The 21,609-nt window shown below is 42.9% G+C and overlaps 1 protein-coding gene across 1 annotated transcript in view; it reads left to right on the forward strand.

Annotated features, from left to right (window-relative positions):
- Positions 1-21,609, forward strand: part of LOC145411898 (DNA repair protein RAD51 homolog 3-like) — a 176,385-nt gene that overhangs the window by 26,165 nt on the left and 128,611 nt on the right. The window contains exon 2 of the mRNA XM_080281870.1: positions 5,451-5,545. Coding sequence (XP_080137996.1) covers positions 5,451-5,545 — 95 coding nt within the window. The remainder of the gene's footprint in view (positions 1-5,450; positions 5,546-21,609) is intronic.

Here is a 21,609-nt window from a genome sequence, read left to right on the forward strand (position 1 = left end):
CAAATTTTTGGCCAACTTTTGGTGGCAACCCCTACTTATTACACCAAATGCTGCACTTAAGAGTTCCATCTGGGAGGTTCCCATTCACATATCTACATTGTCATGACTCTAAACCTTTTGTACTCGACATGGCAGTTAAACCTCTGCCAACTCCTTTATTAGGAGGACGGTTGGAGGGCCTGGATGCTCACTCCACACAAAAAGTTACGTTATGACTTCACTTAATATTACACACCGCAGTATTTCTAAAGTACTTGTGCTGTTATTTGACCATAGCAGTGGTGTTTCAGTGGCTTTTCATACACAAAATAAAACAAATGGCAGACTGTCACAGCAAATCAGGCTTTACTGATCTACCAGAAGACCCGCCGACATGTCGTAAAAATACCCCCGCTAATACCAATACACCAGTCCTGTATGAGACAGCCCTAGCATGTATTCAATATGGACGGTGGGTGTTAGCGCCGAAGTGGTGACATGTAGAGGTGTATGGTATGTAGGAGGACTGCTGGGCCTTGATAGCAGGCTGTGAAGCCTATGCCCAGAGTCGGACACATAAAAAAAAAAAAAAAAAAAAAAAAAAAGTACAGTAAACACTGGGTGGCCATCCTACCTCAGTCAGTTGATTAGAAGCCTGTTATGGGGAGGCTCTGTATGTAAGGTTGACATGATTTCCAAGTCACAGGTTTCAGTATTTCACATTGAAAAAGGTATCCATCCATCCATCCATCATCCAGTCCTACATTGCCCCATGAGGAGTGTAGGAGCCCGAGGCTAGGCAAGTTGGTCCTGACATTTAAGATGAGAGTGACCAGCCTAACTCATCCCTGAGTGGCATTACGTGAGCAGTAAACCCCAACCACCCCTTGGATATAAACCTTCACTGGCTCAATCCGATTGGAGCGCCATAATTACCCACTAAACCCCCAGGCACCAAAATTTGGTCACTACACTTAATGTTGCACACTGCAGTATTTGTCAAACATTTGCATTGTTATTTGGCAATAACAGTTGCGTTTTAGTGGCCTTTCATGCACAAAATATAATGAAAGGCAATGATCACGCTAGTGTAAACACTGGGTAGGCATCTTGGCTCAGTCAGCTGATTAGAGGCTTGTTTTGGAGATGATGGTTACATATGGCTGACACGATTTCCAAGTCATGTTTCAGTATTTCATACACAAAAGATATCTATCTATCTATCTATCTATTTGCCAGACACCTTAATCTCATACGGGGTGGCCACAAACAAATCACCTCCACGTCATCCTGTCCCCCGCCATTTCACTGCCCTGCTCCCAATTCACACCCCCCTCTCTCATATAGCTCTCCACTCCATCCCTCCATCTCATCCTCAGCCTTCCCTTCCCTCTCTCCTCCTCCACCTCACTCACACACACTTTCCTTGTCAGTCTCTCACCCTCCATCCTCTCCGCATGTCCAAACCACCTCGGTGTGTTTCTTCTAATGCTTCCTATCACATCCACATCCACACCACAATGCTCCTTCACATCCTCATTTATCAGTCTGTCAGGCTTCTCTCAAATATCTCATTTCCACTGCTCTCACTCTTGACTTGTGTCCCTCCAACAACGTCCAAGCTTCACTTCCATACGTTAGAATTAGTATCACAGTACTGTCATTTAACAACTTTTTCACTTCCATGTTCACTTCCCTGTTTATTATCACTGCCTTCAAGGAACCAGCAACCTTTCTTCCTTAATAATATTGCATACTGCACTTTATAATAATTCATACTGCACTTAATATTGCATACTGTACTATTTGTTAAGCACTTGCTCTGCTATTTGGTGATATGAGTGGTGTTTCAGGATGCACAAAATAGAATGAAAGGCAACAATCACAGCCAATGTAAGCGCTGGGTAGCCATCTTGGCTTGTGGGCGTTACTGTGTCCGCACGAGATGTTCGAAGGCAGTTGTTAAAAATATCGTTCTAGTGAAATGGCGACTAATTTTCTGACGTCATACCGAGACAGGGTATAACTTTCTGATTATCATTGTAGTGATTTATTACATGATGAGATGTCATATAAGGAGGCTGGAATGTATGACTTCAAAGTGAAGTGGATAATAAACCTTTCTGCCAGAAAGTTTTAAAACATTTGCATTAGGCACTGGGACATAAATGGCATGATAAGTTGAATGGTTTTTGCACCTTTATTTTTAGCACTACCCTGTAGTGATCAGACAAGCCACTGCCAGTTCCCTCTACACTTTAGTATCAAGCACAAATATTCTCATTTGACCATCCATTCACACAGTTGATCATTGCTTGGCATCCAGCCAACTTCCACCCATCCTGTACAGTATATCACTATATATGCACTGACAGTGAAGAAACTCTTACATACCTACTTCATGTGCAGGACAGTGCAACGCCTCAGTCAGAACACTATATTATAAGCTGCCCTCCTGATGTCCATCCATCAGAGGTATCCTTAACCCTTAAAATACTAAGCTCGACGATCAACGTTATTTCACAATGTTTTAAATGGACGAGGAATGTCGATCGTGCAACTTCCACAAAAAACTGGTGGCAGCTTGCTCCACCCTGGGTGTGGCGTAGATGGCTTCTGACCAATCAGAACTAAGTGTTGGACATGTGGGAGGGAGGACCAAGACCCATACCCAGGTGGTGGGGGATGTACCCCCACCTCCCTCTTACCGCATCCCTCTACCCTACTACTGTATGTTGTTACTATCCTACCTCCCTCCGTTCTTACCACCACCACCCCTCCCAGACCCTCCTCATGCATTCTCCACCCCTCCGATGTAGATCCTCCCCCCCATATCCCTCCCTCCAGTCACCTGAGGGGAGGATATTTCCCCACTACCTTCCCTTCACGTCCCAGTACTCCACTGGGGCCCTTCGTTTGTGTCTGGTGGTGGTCTCCTCCCATCACTCCATCCCTGTACACTCTCTCCTGGCCTAAACACCCACCACCCCCTAGCACAGAGTATCTTTATCCTCCCTCCCCCCACCAGCCTCGAATATTTTGCATAATTTTTTACACTTTATGGCACATGTTTTGAATCATTACCTGTACTTAATTCATGTCTTTGCATTCAGATATGCACACCACAATTACATTATGTTTGATTTTTTTTTTTTGGGGGGGGGAATGCTTGTTACCTGTTCACTTTACCTGCCTATGGATATAATTGTGTACCTGTCAAAGATTATAGCATATTTTCTTCATTCTTATGTATTTCTTTGTACATTTTATATGTCTGAACTTATGGTAACACTCCTTATCACATGTTTATAGTTTCAGCTCTACCTGCAGGAAAAGTAAGTAAAAATAATTTAGGCTATTATGCTGCTACAAATAATGATATTTATTTATATTGTGCCCTTTTTCCTGACATACATAAATATTTACCTGTCTTTATTCGAATTTCCTACTCAAAAAAGAAATTTTATTTTCCCAAGCTAGATTTGACAGCTCGGAGGGGAGGGGAGGGGAGGGGGGAGGAGAAGAGGGGAGGGAAGGGGAGGGGAGGTATGAGGAGGGGACGATAATTTTTCCTACAGAATTTATCATTTTGGGGGGGGGGGTTGTAACCATTTTATTTTTTTCTAAGAATCTTTACAATGGTCTATAACATCTATACATACCAAAAAATATTGATTTTGGTTATTTTTGTGCATATTTTTTAGAAGAAAACGGGTGCGAGTGGCGTATTTACTTTCTCGCCTGGGCCGTAACAGGTAACTACTCTCAAATTTGACGGGCTATAGCTCGGTAACTATTGGGTCTAGGAGGATGGGGTTTGCATTTTCAGATGTGTAAATTCAAGCTCTATAAATTGGGCATAAAACTTTTAACCTTTGAGAAAGTTGAAAAATATGCCTGTTTTTGCTTCCTGTGGGGTGGTCGAGGCTGGAGACTTGTGTACCAGATGGATTAAGTAGAGCCGAGAAGAGTTCATCTAGCTAGGCTTGGATCAGGACTTCACCCAGCCCTCCCAAGTTATCAGCTTAGATTTAGGTTGGATGGAATCACAGACAACACATGCCCTGCCTGTAAAATATGACCACATAACATAACATACATAATGGAGCACTGCTCAGCTTATGCTATACTAAGATACCTACAGAACATCAACAGTGTAGGGAACCTGTGGGATAACCCCACAGGGGCAGTTGCTTTAGTGTGGTCAACTTGACTGCCTGGTCAGATGGATCAGGTCAGGGTTAAGGAAGAATGGTGACAACTTGTGGATCAACTTGCACCTGGAGAAGATATTGGCTTTTACCAGTCCCATTCTGGTATATTTCCAGCAAGATGCTACATTCCCATCCAAATCATCATCCAGTGTGTTCTCACCTTCCCCCACGCACAATTCATATCACCAATCAGAAACACTCAATAAAATCAAACTTATCTAGGCATGCTTCTATATTTTTCCAGAACTTCTCTTTTATTCTAGGTGTTTGATCCTCTCCTGGAGCATAGGCACATGGAACTATTGTACCCATGCTTGTATCTCTACTTTCAGTCTCACAGATACAGTACTTGATCCAACTGGTTCGTATTCCCATACACTGTACTCTCTTTCCATCTTACGTACGAACACAGCAGTTCCTACACCCTTTATCGCCACCTCTTTCTTATCCACATCAGCACACGCCCAGTTCATAATGTCATTCTCTCATACACTGACCTCTCCATTTATTCTCAGTCAGCTGGCATAGTCATTCTTTCTTTCACTTAATCATTTGCACCCTTTATATTCTGTTTTGTCATCCTCAAAATGCCCTTTACTTGGTCTTTGGCTGTCTGTTGTTGACCCAAGTTTTTTTTTTTTTTTTTTTTTTTTTTTTAAGGGGCAGGTCATTAACCCACTACAAACCCACTTTGTCACTTCTGCGATACATACAGAACATGTGGGTTGTTTATATGGTTTCACCTAGCATAGTTCAGTACATATTTTCCAGGTTTTCAAGAAACATTTGACTTGGCAGTCAGTGTGGAATCACATGAGGGTAGCCCATAATGAGTGAGTGAATGTGAAAGAGAAATAGAGAACCATGCTATGACAGCCAGCACAAGAAAGGAAGGTAGATATTTGGATTTGAATGACATGAAGTACACAACACAGAAAGATGGCACTTAAGAAAGCACTCAGAGGCAGGAAATCATGGAACTGCAGGAAGTAAAAATGCAGACATTTCATTAAAAATCTTGGGAGCAATTTCTGTGGCTACTGAAACATTTCTGGAGCTCATAAAACCTAACACTTTGGCACTGTGACTCAGGAGACTCACCCATGACCACTAATGCTTCTTGTTATTGACGGAGGTTTGAAACCCTCTCCTATTTGGGTGTCTCCTGGTAGCAATGGCAGAGAGATGAATACCCAAGTAAATTCATGGCATTGATAGAATTAGGGTAATTCTTCACTTTGTTTTCTTTGTCCTCAGTCACAGGCCTGAGCTTGAAGGAGAGTGCAGAAGTGGTGAAACTTGCATCAGCTACCAGCATTGATGACCCACAAGATGTTCTTCAAATGATTGAGGTAAGTTATACAGCTTTATAGTCAGTCCATTTACCTGTACTTTCCAACTGAAACCTACCTGAGTTTCAGTAGTCCATTTACCTGAACTTTGCAGCTAAAACCTACCTATGTTTCAGTCCTTGCAGGTGATTGGCTGTCAGTATTATTTATTTATTTAAATAAGGGAATGAAAGTAACAGAAAGCTATTTTTCTATTTTCAACCTTATGCTTTTTAGCTGCAAGTAAAATTAACAGGTTAGGGTTAATCTCAAATGCTTACCCACTTGGGAAATAGTAATTAGTTTGCAAAACATAGTAATGTAATATCTAAAACAGACATGGAAAATTTAAGTCGAGCTTGATGAGCCTGCCCTTCCCCAAGGTCATGGATTTATGACATCGTCATACTGATAAAGGTGCCATGAGCTTCCAGATACTTGATCTATCTGTCTATAGCCAGACGCCATCATCCCACAAGGGATGGCCATTTGACTTTGAGCTAGTTATTTTACGGGGGAAGGGCACTAACCCTCCACCAACCCACTTGTTGACACATAAGGAACACGTATGTGTTGGTTATATGATTACCATCAAGCATTGTAAATGGTGTCCTGGATTACAGGAAACCATTTGGCGTGTCACTTAATGTAAAGCTGCCTGAAATGGAAAGAAGAGTAAGAAAAAGTGACATGAAAGATCGAGGAACTAAGAAGAGAAGTGGACAGATTCAGAAAAAGAATGATAAAGGTGAAGGAAGAAGTAGGCAGCACTACATCAAGTGAGTGGATGTTAGTTGCCAGCACCTGCCACCATCAGTCTGTATATTTTGTCGGTGTTTTTGTGTGTAGTACATTGAGGTGTTAGCAAGACAGTGTAGCATAATGTCCAACAGACCCAGTAGTACAGTAATGACCCAGTATATGATTGTGTGGGAAAGCATGCGATTGATCATCATAATCTGTCTATCTGTCTATTGCCAGACTCCTTAACCCCTTAACCGCGAGGCGTCACTTTTGTGACGCTTGGGAGCAAGGGATCATACCGCGGGGCGTCGCTTTTGTGATTCTGTGTTATTTTGAATTCACCCGGGCTTTCAAGTGGGGGCTTGTATCATCTATCAGTACTGCCAATGTCCAACACTAGTCAGCACTCCTAATCTCATCTGTACTCCCATCCATTGTTGACAATTTAGCCATTTCTCCCTGTTCTTGACTCCCCTCCCTACTCCCCCTTCATTACCCTATCCTCTCGCCTGCACGGCCGTGCTACGCTAAGTAAATCTTCCCTGGAATTTTTCACTGATTTCATCCATTGAAATAAGGCCTATGCCCTATTCTTATACCAAATAATATATACAAGAAAGAAATAAGGTAAGTGAGAGTGCCATACACCTGGAATTGGCTAATTATCACCTGACAACACCTCACGTGCACTCGTTTGCTAATTTTCGCTGTTTATTTCCCCTTGAAATATGCTGTATAATCTATTTTCGTAATAAATATACATACTGTATAAGGAGGGAAGGGAGAAGCCTAAGTGATATTTACATTCACCTGGAACTACCTAATTTATAATGTATTGTCTAGATTTCCTGCCAGTCATTTCACTGCTAAAATTAGCTGTGTCATGAGGCTAAACGTTGGCAGTATTGATTTCCCTAGGTAGGCCACCACCCCGGCCCACCCTTATCAGTTCACTCTCATCTTCCAGTGTGGGGGTACGTCTGTTCGCTCTTGCTAGCTTCAGGGCCTGTTCACCCCCATGCAAAGGGCTCTGTGACCTTTACCCTCTACTAAACCTCGTGTGGAAAGAGGTAAAGGGCCGACAATTGATAAAAGAGTGACTACGATCTTTCTATTGAGTAAAACAGTGCAAATGGAATTGTAAATAATGTGTAAATAATGTGTAAACAGCAAGTGAAAGTAATGAATGTAAATATACGTGAACAGTGGAAAATAGTTTTATAAGTTACTTCAAGTGACAGTGCATAACACAGTGTAAATAAAATAGAAATGTAAATAACGTAAATAAACTAGAGAACGTAAATAGAAATGTAAATGAGTAGTATTATAAGAAGCCTCGGACAAGGACTGACCAAACGTTGACGACCAAGGACCGGACAAAGGACATTGCAATTGGAACTTGGAATGTAAGGGGAGCAAATGATGAGGTGAAAGAGAGAGATTGTCCAGGTGCTTGAGGATGCGAAAGTGGATGTATGTGGAATAACTGAAACAAAATGGAGAGGAGAAAGTGTGAGAGAATGGGAGTATGGATGGGGTTTATGTGCAGGAGTAGGTGAGAATGAGAGGGCAAAGGAAGGAGTATGTATAGTTGTGAGTAAAAGATGGAAGAGGAGCATAAGACAGTATGGATCAGTTGGATCAAGGATTGTGTGGGTAAAGTTGAAAGTTGGAATACAAATGTGGGCGATTGTGTGTGTGTATGCGCCAACGCAAGATCGTGCTAGAAGAGTGAGAGAAGAGTTCTGGACTAATGGAAAAATTTGGAAGGAATGAGAGAGTGTTTTTGATTGGTGATATGAATGGTAAAGTTGGGAATGTGAAGGTGGATGGAATAGTTGGTGAGTGGGGAGTGCCTGCTGAGGTAGATGAGAATGGGAGTGCATTAGTGGACATTTGTGCTGGGAGGGGGTTGGTGATAGCCAATACCCTCTTCAGGCATAAAATGATCCACAGGTATACATGGTGAGTGATGAGAAGGGTGGGTGGTGAACTGAGTGAAAGGAAGGCAATGATTGATTATGTGTGTGTGGATGAAAGGATGCGAAGATGTATATTGGATGCAAGAGTTTATAGAGGTTGGGAGAGTGGACTTTCTGACCACTACTTGGTGGTGGCCAGAATTAAAGTTCAAGTAAGATGGAGGAATAGAAGAAGGGAAAGACGAGAGGAAGGAGTAGTTGCAAGGAGAGTGGAAAGGTTACAAGAGGATGAGAAAAAGGCAGAGTATAAGAGAGAAGTGGAGGAACGATTGGGCAAATATGAATTGGAGCAGATGGGGGACGTGGAAGGTGTGTGTAGAATATTTACAGAAGAAATATGTGCAGCATGTGATGTGGTGTGTGGAAGGAAGAGAAGACGGAGGGGGGTGCAAGGAACAGCGTGGTGGACTGAAGAGGTGAAACGGGCTGTGGCACAAAAGAAGGAAGCATACAATGAATGGATGAGAAATAGGGGCGTGGAAGAAGTTGAGAGGCGGAAGAGAGAGTTATATGTAGAATGAAAGAGAGAGGTGAAAAGATTAGTAAGAGAGAGTAAGAAGAGAGTGGATGAGGAATTTGGAAGGAATTTGAGTGTAAAGTGGAGGGACTGTAAGAAAATGTTCTGGAAAGAGGTGAAAAGAGTAAGACAGGGTGGAAGGGTAGTTAGCAGGGGAGTGAAAGATAAACATGGTAGATTACTAGTGGAGAAGGGAGAAAAAGTGAGCAGATGGAGAGAACACTTTAAGGAATTGTTGAACGTGGAGGATGGAAGTAATGCGAGTACAGTATAAGTGGCTGGGGAATGGCTGGGAGAAGGAGGGAGGTGAGAAGACAGGAAGAAATCAGTAGGATAGAAGTTGTGGAAGCAATGAAGAAAGTTAAATCAGGAAAAGCCCCAGGAATTGATGGGGTGTGTGGTGAAATGCTGAAGCATGGGGGAGAGATAGTAGTAGAATGGATGTGGAAGATGTGCAAATTGGCCTGGGAGGAAGGTAGAGTCCCGGAGGATTGGAAGTCAGGTATAATTATTCCCTTGTACAGAGGAAAAGGGGAAAAAGAAGTGTGTGGTAATCATAGGGGCATTTGTCTTCTTAGTATAATAGGAAAAGTGTATGGTAGGATACTTATTGACAGAGTTAGAGAAAGAACAGAGAAATTAGTTGGAGAAGAACAGGGAGGCTTTAGGAAGGGAAGAGGTTGTGTAGATCAGATATTCATTCTCAGATCTTTAGTGGAAAAGTTTCTAGAGAATGGAAAGAAGTTGTATGCGGCTTTCATGGATTTGGAGAAAGCATATGACAGGGTGGATAGACTAGGATTGTGGAAAGTGTTAAGAATATATGGAGTAGATGGGAAGTTGTTGAATGCTGTGAAGAGTATGTACGATGGTGCAAAGGCTGCGGTGCGTGTGGATGTTGAACTAAGTGAATTTTTCTCTTTGAAAGTTGGGTTGAAACAGGAATGTGTCATGTCTCCATGGTTGTTCAATCTGTACATGGATGGGGTAATAAAAGAGGTACAAGGTAGGGTAGTGGATGTTGGAGTGGCCCTGGTGAGAGAGGATAGTGTTTGGAAACTCCCTGTACTGTTGTTTGCAGATGATACTGTGTTGTTGAGTGAAGACGAAGGGGAGCTGTAAGGCTTGGTGGATGAGTTTGAGAGAGTGTGTAAGAAACGGAATCTAAAGGTGAATGTAGGGAAGAGTAAAGTGATGGTCTTTGAGAGAGGTGAAGTCAGTGAATGTACAGCGAGGTTGGATGGTGAGGAATTGGAAAATGTGAGTACGTTTAAGTACTTGGGTAGTGTGATGAGTAAGGATGGAGGTTTGGAGGGTGAAGTGCTTGAAAGGGTAAAGCAGGGAAGAAAGGTTGCTGATTCTTTGAAAGCAGTGATAAGAAACAGGGAAGTGAGCATGGAAGTGAAAAAGTTACTACATGACAGTATTGTGATACCAACTCTGACGTACGGAAGTGAAGCTTGGACGTTGTTGGAAGGACACAAGTCAAGAGTGAGAGCCGTGGAAATGAGTTATTTAAGAGGAGCCTGTGGAGTCACATGGAGAGACAGGCTGACGAATGAGGATATAAAGGAGCATTGTGGTGTGGATGTGGATGTGATAGGAAGCGTTATGAGGAACATACTGAGGTGGTTTGGCCATTTGGAGAGGATGGAGGGTGAAAGATTGACAAAGAGAGTGTATGTGAGTGAGGTGGAGGGGGAAAGAGGGAGGGGGAGGCCGAGGATGAGATGGAGAGATGGGGTGGAGAGGTATATGAGAGAGAGGGGTGTGAGTTGGGAGCAGGGGAGTGAAATGGTGGGGGACAGGGCGACTTGGAGGCGATTTGTTTGTGGCCACCCCAAACGGGATTGAGGCGTCTGGCAATAGATAGATAGATAGATTATAAGAATACAAGTATATACCCTAGGAGTAATGAAAGTGAAAGTTTCACTCTAGCATGTCTGAATACTATGAGTTATGAGAGTGAAATTGAAAGTGACATTCACTCTCAATGCTAGTATTACACAGATGACTCAACACTACATAGTTCATTCACACTCAGATATCCATTTACAAAGTCTAATATCTCTACCTCTCAACTCAGTACAGCCATCTCCATAAATCAAGATCTATCTACAATCAGTGAATGGGGACAAAACAACCTTGTCTCTTTTAATGCTAGTAAAACTAAATATATACAGTTTACTAATAGACAGATATTGCCAGATTCGTACATTACCTTCAGTGCTACTAATATTCCCATCTCCAAAAGTATTGAAATTCTTGGTGTCTCACTTAACAGTGCCCTCAGCTGGACCTCTCATGTCAGATCACTTGCTAAAACCGCCTCAAAGAAACTTGGATTATTGTACAGAGTCCGTAACTTCTTCCCGATGAGCAGTTAGCTATAATTTATAAGAGTCATGTGCGCTCTCAGCTTGAATATTGCTCACCCTTGTGGAATGTTTGTTGAGAGGTTGCATTAAGACAACTAGACAAAATTCAGAGCAAAGCCGTTAGAATCATTAACAACCCTGCTATTACATATAAACTACCTCCCCTGCAAGTAAGAAGGAATGTTGCCTCCCTTGCATTATTTTATAGATATTTTTTTGGCAAATGCTCAGACGAAGTTGCGTCCATGATGCCACCTCTCCATGCCTTCCCTCGTGCTACACGGGCATCTGGTAGCGCTCATGACTGGAATGTCACTCAACCATATTGCAGAACTTCTGCCTATCAGAATTCTTTCATTCCCCGAACTGCATCTCTCTGGAACTCGCTTCCCCAGAGTTGTTTTCCTCCAAATTTCAACCCACAACTGTTCAAGTCTAACTGTTACAGATATTTTATGAACAGAGGACACCAGTAATCTGGTGTATGGATTATTTTTTTTTACCCATTTGTTTTTCCTTCCTCCGTTCTGTTATTTATAAAAAAAAAAAAAAAAATACAGGATGAGAAAGTGAATGCTACGTATTTTACTGAAAGAAATTGAATCCCTACAGTGACAATAAACTAATACTACTGAAGGAAACTTATAGATAAAGACTGTAGATATATATAAGGGTTATATAGTAATAGAAATATAAAGTGTGAGGGGTTTTATGAATAATAAATGACAGAGTACCAAGAGCAAACTAGCGCAAGTGCGACGGTAAGACGCGCTCATAATTTTCATTGCTTTCACAGTGTTTTTTTTTTTTTGGAATATGGATCCCAAACTACTTGAAAATCATAGAGTAGTCTTTATAGTGTTAATATCTGGCTGTGGTAATCATATTACGGGTTGTCAGGAAGTGTAAAGTGGAGACTTCGTTACCCAACTTCAGAGGTCTCCACAAGTCCTACGGTAACCAACGAAGGCTCAGCAAACATTCCAGGAGAAAGCTGAAGGTATGTGCCATAAGCATATGTAATTTTGATATTCTAGGACTAATAACTGATTTTTGGCAAATATTTTTTGAGAGTCTGTTGGAGCCCGAATAACCCCGCGGCACACGCAAAACATTGGTAAACATGCCCGCGGTGTAGGGGTTAATCCTGTAAGGGGTGGCCACAAACAAATCACCTGCTTGTTGCCCTGTTCTCTGCCATGTCACTGCCCTTCCCCTTAGCTTACACCCCCCTCTCTCTTATGCCTCTCCACTCCATCCCGCCATCTCATCCTCAGCTTCCCCTTTCCTCTCCCCCCCTCCACCTCACTCACATACACTATCCTTGTTGGTCTTTCACTCTTCATCCTCTCCAGATGGCCAAACCACCTCAGTGTATTTTTCCTAATGCTTTCTATCAGATCCACATCCACACCACAATGCTCCTTTGCTTCCTCATTTGTAAATCTGTTTCTCCATGTAACTCGACATGTTCCTCTGAAATAACTTATTTCCACTGTTCTCACTCTTGACTTGTGTCCTTCCAACAAAGTCCCTCATACAAAGATCCCATAGCACAGAGAGAGAGCCCTCTCACTGTCAGGAGAGGCAACAGCTCCCTGAACTTCTTCCAACCACTCCTCACTCTAGCCACACAGCTAACTCCTGCTCCACCTCCAGCACATAACATGTTTCCCAGATAACAAAACTCATCCACACACTCAAGAGGCTCACCAGCAAGACCAATCCTTTCACGCCTGGTGATCTCCACATGCTGTACCAGACACACCGCACACATGAAATCAACATTACCTTGCAGCCTACCTCTAATACCACTACATCTCTTACGTTCCCACTTATCACAAACACTGCACAAGATGGAATTACTTCCCACGCCCATGTGACAGATCACCCATGGCCACTCTCCGTCTTCTTTGACAGTACCACCCTCAGCCCTAGATACCATCACTTTTTGTTTTATCTGCATTTACTCTTAAGCCCTTGTGACAGATTGCACATGGTCACTCTCCCTCTTCTTTGACAGTACTACCCCCAGCCCTAGGTACCATCATTTTTGTTTTATCTGCATTTACTCATAATCTCTTGTGCCCCATACCATCTCTCCACTTCCTAAATCTTTCCTGTGCTTCCCTTTTATTCTCTGCAACCAACAGCAAATCATCGGCATACAACATCTCCACTGGGAGTCCATTCCTGAAGTCACATGAGAGGACATCAAGTACCATGATAAACAACAAAGGGCTCAAAACTGACCCCTGATGCACACCAGCATTCATGGAAAACTCATCACACAAATCTCCATTCACCCATACCTGGGTGTGAGCACCGATATACATGGCCATAACAACCCCAACTAGCCACTCTCCGATCCCAGGCTTTCTCATTGCCCACTTGTCCACCTCTCTAGGGACTCTGTCAAAGGCCTTCTCCAAATCAACAAAAACAAAGCACAGTTCCCTTTTCTTTCCTATATATTTTTCCTGAAGCTGTCAAACATTGAATATGGCATCAGTGGCTCCTTTGCCTGGCATAAACCCAAACTGCATCTCATCAATATTCACTCTTTCTTTAATCATACCTTCTAGAACTCTCTTCATTACCTTCATTAACAGGTCTAAAAGCTTTATGCCTATATGATTTCCTCTTTCCACGGCATCACCCTTCCCTTTGTATGCATTTACAATTACAGTACACTCTTCAGGCAATCATCCGGGACAACATAATCATATATAGTCATATTTACCAGGTCAGTGACTAACCTTACTCATATATCTCCTGAGGCTGTCAACATCTTAGCAGTCAGTCCAGACACATCTTCTGCCTTCTGCACCTGCATCCTGCCTATTGCCCTGCTTGCAGTAGCAGCGTCAATCAAAGGCAATGGGCCAAACACTGGAATTTCAGGCTCCAAACCTTCCCTGTCCCAGTCAAACTCCTCATTCAACAACCAGCTATAATGCTCTCTCCATGTGTCTTTAATATCTCCACTGTTCACCACTACCCTTCCTTCTTCGTACTTCACACACTGCTCACCTATGGTATCCCTATTTTCCCTCTTCATCTGATTTGCCACCCTAAAAATCATATTCTTCCCTTCCACACAATTTAGGTTATAAGTCTCTGTAACTCAGACTTCGTCCTGTAAACCTCTTTTCTAACCCTACACTTGGCAGTCAAGTATTCCTCTTTGTTATCACCCTTCTTCCATTCCCGGAAAAGCTTTCTTTTCTCCTTAACTGCAACTTCTACACCCGCATCCCACCACCAGGTCACTTTATGTCTTGGTGGGCCTCTTATCCATCTACATACTGAATCAGTAACTCCCAAGAGGTTGGTCTTGAGGGTTCTGTACTGTCCATTAACACACTGTCAACATCTCCCTGTTCAGCCATCACTCTCTGCATCTTGCTATAGAAGGCATCCCTTATACTGCTTGGTTTTTCAACTTCCATATTTTCTTCCTAGGTGCATAGGTCCTCTTTTCCATCACCTGCTCCTTAAGCACCATGTCATATGTCAGTCATTTTTGTTGCTGCACAGACTCATCACTCCCTATAACTTTAACATCCCTCACTAATCTATCAGCCCTCCTGACCAGGAAATAGTCTGTCTGTCTGCTATTTCCCCCAGACTTGTACATAATCAACCTACTCTTTTCCTATAATGTGTGTTGCACAAAATCATGTTCATTGCCTCCCCAAACTCAAGTGTCCTTTCCCCTTCCTCATTTCTTGTACCATATGCACATTCCCCATATACTCCTTCATATCCTTGAGCTGCTTCACCTACATGACCAGTTAAATCCTCCTCTAATACTACAGTCGCCTCATCCCCTATACCACTTACTACATGTATTATGTCATCCCAAAATCTATCCTTCTTTATGTCATCCAAGCCTGCCTGTGGAGCATATGCCAATCCGATTGCAAACACCAACCTACCGAACAAAATTTTCACTATTGTTATCCTATCACTTATTTTTCTAACATTCATGACATATTCCAACCATTCCTCCCTAGCTAACACCCCCACACCCCCACACCCCCATATCCATCTGTCCTACCCTGCCAAAACAACTTATAGCAACAATGCCTCCCAGCAATCTTCCTGGCCGATCCACCCCTATATTGGACTTCTTGCACACATCCCACGTCCACCCACCTCCTACTTATTACCTCAACCATTTTTCCCACTTTATCCCTCAAACTTCTGACATTCCATGAAGCCACTCTGATCCCCCTGGGTGATTTAATGTCCTCAGGGTTGCTTTGAATTACATTCTTTAGCTTGGTCATAGTCAGTAAAATAAGAATGGGAGAGGCATGCCACAGGTCCCACCCACTGCACAGTCCCAGGTCCAGGCAATGGATTTGGGACCCCTAGCCCACCAGCCATGACCGGTGGCTATGGTAGTAGCCTCAGTGCACCCTGCCAGGACAGCCACAGGGACACCCCCAAGCGTGCCTTGGCACTGTAACTGCCCCACCATTATACACTCATTGAGAGAGCAGCCTCCTGGGGCACTACTCCCAGGTTTGGGCCCCTTTCAGTTGGTCGGAAGCAGCAGCCTGGGAACCGTAATGCCCTGTACCTTCTAGCATGGTTTCGAGCCCCATCTCACCCCGGCCCCACAATCTGTGCTGGCGGAGCCCTTGTCACGCCTTCCTTCAAAAGGTTCGCCACTTGGTTGCGAGGGCAAAGTTTTCTGGTCTCCTGCCCTTGCTGGCGTCAACCCCTGTGACATAGTGGGGTATATTGTGTACTATGTTAAGCACATGTGGTGTAGTGTATGAGATAGTTAGGGGAAGTGTTTGGGAGAGTATGCTGGTCTACTGTCCATGCTAGTGTCACATTGAAAAGGTCAGCAAAGAAGGATGGTTAAGTAGCTAGTGAAACAGGAGCTCAAGCTCTCCCTATCACCAGCATCCCCATTGCCCTTGGGAGTACCACCCTAATTGGTTGGTGCTACAGCCTTCTCCTATGGGGCTTGGCGAATGAGTTTGGAAGTGTGTGTAAAAACGAAATTTAAAAGTAGACATAACTAAGAGTAAAAGTACGGTTGTTGAGAGAAGGAAGTAGGGAGTATGGATGCTAGATGATCAAGTGATGAATATGCCAATGCTTACTAGTATTTAGGTTATGTGATGAGTAAGGATGAAAGATTAGATCATGAACTGCATGAAAAGGTACAGCAGGGAAGACAGGTTGCTACTTCATTTAAAGTGTTGGTAAAGAGTAGGTGCGTGTGTAAGTTTATTATTTAAAAAAAAAAAAAAAAATCACTGCACCACAGTATTGTGATCCAACTTTGTTGCATGGATGTAAAGCTTGGGCCCTCTTGGAAGGATGAAAGTCATGAGTGAGAGCAGTGGAAATAAATTATCTTAAAAGTGCATGGGAAGTTATGTGGAGAGACAGCAGTCGAATGAGAACATAAAGGATAGGTATGGCATTGATGTGAATGTGGTAAAAAGTATTAGGAGAATTATTCTGAGATGGTTTGGCAAAAGAAGGAGTATGTATAGTTGTGAGTAAAAGATGGAAGAAGAGCATAAGATAGTATGGGGCAGTTGGGTCAAGGATTGTGTGGGTAAGATTGAAAGTTGGAATACAAATGTGGGCGATTGTGTGTGTGTATGTGCCAACGCAAGATCATGCAAGCAGAGTGAGAGAAGAGTTCTGGACAAATGTGGACGTGTGCATGGAAAAGTTTGTAAGGAATGAGAGAGTGTTTTTGATCGGTGATATGAATGGTAAAGTAGGGAATGTGAAGGTGGATGGAATAGTTGGTGAGTGGGGTGTGCCTGCTGAGATAGATGAGAATGGCAGTGCGTTAGTGGACATTTGTGCTGGGAGGGGGTTGGTGATAGCCAATACCCTCTTCAGGCACAAAATGACCCACAGGTATACATGGCGAGTGATGAGAAGGGTGGGTGGTGAACTGAATGAAAGGAAGGCAATGATTGATTATATGTGTGTGGATGAAAGGATGCGAAAATGTGTAATGGATGCAGGAGCTTATAGAGGTTGGGGGAGTGGACTTTCTGACCACTACTTGGTGGTGGCCAGAATCAAGGTCCAATTAGGATGGAGAAATAGAAGAAGGGTAGGACGGGAAGAAGGAGTATGTGTAAGGAGAGTGGAAAGGTTACAAGAGGATGAGAAAAAGGCAGAGTATAAGAGAGAAGTGGAGGAACGATTGGGCTAATATGAATTGGAGCAGGTGGGGGATGTGGAAGTTGTGTGCAGGATATTTACAGAAGAAATATGTGCAGCATGTGATGTGGTGTGTGGGATGAAGAGAAGACGTAGGGGTGTGCAAGGAACAGCATGGTGGAATGAAGAGGTGAGACAGGCTGTGGCACAAAAGAAGAAAGCATACAATGAATGGATGAGAAATAGGGGCGTGGAAGAAGTTGAGAGGCGGAAGAGAGAGTTATATGTAGAAAGAAAGAGAGAGGTGAAAAGATTAGTAAGAGAGAGTAAGAAGAGAGTGGATGAGGAATTTGGAAGGACTTGAGTGTAAAGTGGAGGGACTGTAAGAAAATGTTCTGGAAAGAGGTGAAAAGAGTAAAACAGGGTGGAAGTGAAGTTAGCAGGGGAGTGAAAGATAAAAATGGTAGATTACTAGTGGAGAAGGGAGAAAAAGTGAGCAGATGGAGAGAACACTGTAAGGAATTGTTGAACACAGAGGATGGAAGTAATGCGAGTATAAGTGGCTGGGGAATGGCTGGGAGAAGGAGGGAGGTGAGAAGACAGGAAGAAATCAGTAGGATAGAAGTTGTGGAAGCAATGAAGAAAGTTAAATTGGGGAAGGCCCCAGGAATTGATGGAGTGTGTGGTGAAATGCTAAAGTATGGGGGAGAGATAGTAGTAGAATGGATGTGGAAAATGTGCAGATTGGCCTGGGAGGAAGGTAGAGTCCCGGAGGATTGGAAGTCAGGTATAATTATTCCCTTGTACAAAGGAAAAGGGGAAAAAGAAGTGTGTGGTAGTCATAGGGGCATCTTTCTTCTTAGTATAATAGGAAAAGTGTATGGTAGGATACTTATTGACAGAGTTAGAGAAAGAACAGAGGAATTAGTTGGAGAAGAACAGGGAGGCTTTAGGAAGGGAAGAGGTTGTGTAGATCGATATTCATTCTTAGATCTTTAGTGGAAAAGTTTCTAGAGAATGGAAAGAAGTTGTATGCGGCTTTCATGGATTTCGAGAAAGCATATGACAGGGTGGATAGACAAGGATTGTGGAAAGTATTAAGAATATATGGAGTAGGTGGGAAGTTGTTGAATGCTGTGAAGAGAATGTATGATGGTGCTAAGGCTGCAGTGTGTGTGGATGGTGAACTGAGTGAGTTTTTCTCTTTGAAGGTTGGGTTGAAACAGGGATGTGTCATGTCTCCATGGTTGTTCAATCTGTACATGGATGGGGTAATAAAAGAGGTACAAGGTAGGGTAGTGGATGTTGGTGTGGCCCTGGTGAGAGAGGGTAGTGTTTGGAAACTCCCTGTACTGTTGTTTGCAGATGATACGGTGTTGTTGAGTGAAGACGAAGGAGAGCTGCAAGGCTTGGTGGATGAGTTTGGGAGAGTGTGTAAGACACGGAATCTAAAGGTGAATGTAGGGAAGAGTAAAGTGATAGTCTTTGAGAGAGATGAAGTCAGTGAATGTACAGTGAGGTTGGATGGTGAGGAATTGGAAAATGTGAGTATGTTTAAGTACTTGGGTAGTGTGATGAGTAAGGATGGAGGTTTGGAGGGTGAAGTGCTTGAAAGGGTACAGCAGGGAAGAAAGGTTGCTGGTTCCTTGAAAGCATTGATAAGAAGCAGGGAAGTGAGCATGGAAGTGAAAAAGTTACTACATGACAGTATTGTGATACCAACTCTAACGTATGGAAGTGAAGCTTGGACATTGCTGGAAGGACACAAGTCAAGAGTGAGAGCAGTGGAAATGAGTTATTTAAGAGGAGCCTGTGGAGTCACATGGAGAGACAGGCTGACAAATGAGGATATAAAGGAGAGTTGTGGTGTGGCTGTGGATGTGATAGGAAGCGTTAGGAGGAATACACTGAGGTGGTTTGGCCATGTAGAGAGGATGGAGGGTGAAAGACTGACGAAGAGAGTGTATGTGAGTGAGGTGGAGGGGGGAAGAGGGAGGGGGAGGCTGAGGATGAGATGGAGGGATGAGGTGGAGAGGTATATGAGAGAGGGGGGTGTGAGTTGCGATCAGGGTAGTGAAATGGCGGGGGACAGGGCGATGTGGAGGCGATTTGGTTGTGGCCACCCCAAACGGGATTGACGCGTCTGGCAATAGATAGATAGGTTTGGCCGTGTGGTGAGGATGAATGATGAGAGACTGACAAGAGGAGTGAGCGTATGTGAGTGAGATGGAGGGGGGGGGGAGTTGAAGGGGAAGACCAAGGATGAATGGAGTGATGGTTGGAGAGATATTTGAGAGAGAGAGGGGTGTGTGAGTTGGAGAGAGGGCAACTAGATGACAAAGGACAGGGTGACATGGGGATGATTTGTTTATGGTCATCCCCTTATGGGATTAAAAGGGCATTTTAAGTGTGAAATCTAAATATTGATAGATCTCTTTGAAATTTTTATGTGATGTAGCATACATCTTAGTGTAGTTGTGTACCAGTTTTCATTGTGATTGAATAATAAGTTTTCGCTGTAGGTTTTTTTTTTTTATCTTGTCCTGTAAACTTTGACCTTTAACCTTCGACTTATAAGTGGGTCTATGTTTACAAAAATTTTTGGGTAAGATGAGCAGTCTATTTCAAAGGGTTTGTAGGTCAGAAATCAATAATATGTGAAAACTTCTTTTGTTACAATATATATATATATATATATATATATATATTTTTAGAAACAGCTGTAGTACACATAGAGCTGTATCCAGCCTACAAAAGAAGCTCTTGCCTTTCAGTTAAAAAATAAAAATAAAAAATCAAATCTACTCAGAACTTTTCCTACACTGTAATTTAGTTGATAATGTACTTTTGATCGAAGTGTAAAGTTTTTGTTGTGTCTGTAGAGCTGTTGTAGTTAGTTGATCATACCATTTCTTTTCAAACATTAGATAAATACAAGTGTTTATGTTCATATGTCACCTTGTCCCCTCGGTTTACTGAATATTAGCTACACGGAGGTGGGGGTATCATGAGGCACCACCTCACTTATTGTTAGAAGATGTTGAGTGTCCTACAGTGGCTGTTGATTGAAGCTTTTTCAATCTCCTCTTAGCTTGGGCAACTCTTTGCCTTGGTTCTGAGAGCAGACATCTTCTTTGAGTTGGGTATAAATGAATGAAACATGTGGAATATGCCAGCAACAAACAGTGTGCCCTCACATCTTGGCTGATGTCAAGAGTCTGAGCCCGCCTGAGCACAAACGCACATATGAACAAACCACTAAAAGATGCAGTTCACTCCAGAAATCCATTTTATCTCAATTATTTTGGAAAAATTAATTCTCATAACATATGACTCAGGTGGCACTTGTGCCTCAGTGCCAGGAAGTTACGGTACTTTGATTTTCCCATGAATGATTATTGCTTCCATGGCCAAGAGCCATCTGAGTGTGCCTTACACATTATGGAGGTATTCTCTTGGCCATAGAAGCATACATTCCATTCTCATATACAGTGACTATTGCAAAAAAAGCTTGGATTAATCATTCTTGTTCAAATGCTGTCCACATCAAGGACAAGGCCACAAAAGTACCAGAGCCAACCCACCCCATTGTCAAATCTCTTGTATGTTTCTGGCAAGAATCATGTTAAGTCTGTTCTGTGCTCTGCTGAAAATAATATCATTCGTATTAAATGCTCAGAACTCTCCAACTCATATTCTTCCCGCTCCTTCTGGCACCTTGCCAAAAAACGTTTCTAACAACTTTACCTAATCATCCTTCCCTCTTTTACACTGTTGACTCTGTAGCTATTTCTTCTACTGATAAAGCAGTACTCTGTGCTCAGACTTTCTCCTCCAATTGCACCTTAGATGATTCCGGTGCTGTTCCTCCATCACTTTTCCCCCTCAGACTTCCTCATGGCATCAGTTGATGTATTTTCTACCATCATTGGCTTCAATACTAACAAGGCATACAAACCGGTTGGGGTTCCTCCTGTTGTCCTCAAGAACTGTTCTTCTCTACTTACACCCTGCCTAGGTAAACTCTGTTCCCTTTGTCCATCAACTTGTACCTTTCCTTTTTGCTGGAAGTTTGCTCTCATTCATCCTCTCCGAAAGAAGGGTGACCTTTCCCAGCCCTCTAACTATCACCCAGTTGCTTTAACATCCTGTATTTCAAAAGTTTTTGAGTCAGTTCTCAGCAGAAAGATTTAAAGCATTTTTCCTCTCACAAACTTCTTTTCAATCCTCTTTGTGAGTTCCACAAGGGATGCTCCACTGGTAATCTTCTCACCTACCTTTCAGACTCCTGGTCATCCTCCTTTCGGG

This window comes from Coenobita brevimanus, chromosome 91, assembly GCF_032717465.1.
Source record: "Coenobita brevimanus isolate Jiangsu-jjx chromosome 91, ASM3271746v2, whole genome shotgun sequence".
In the NCBI taxonomy this organism is placed as follows: Eukaryota; Metazoa; Arthropoda; class Malacostraca; order Decapoda; family Coenobitidae; genus Coenobita; species Coenobita brevimanus.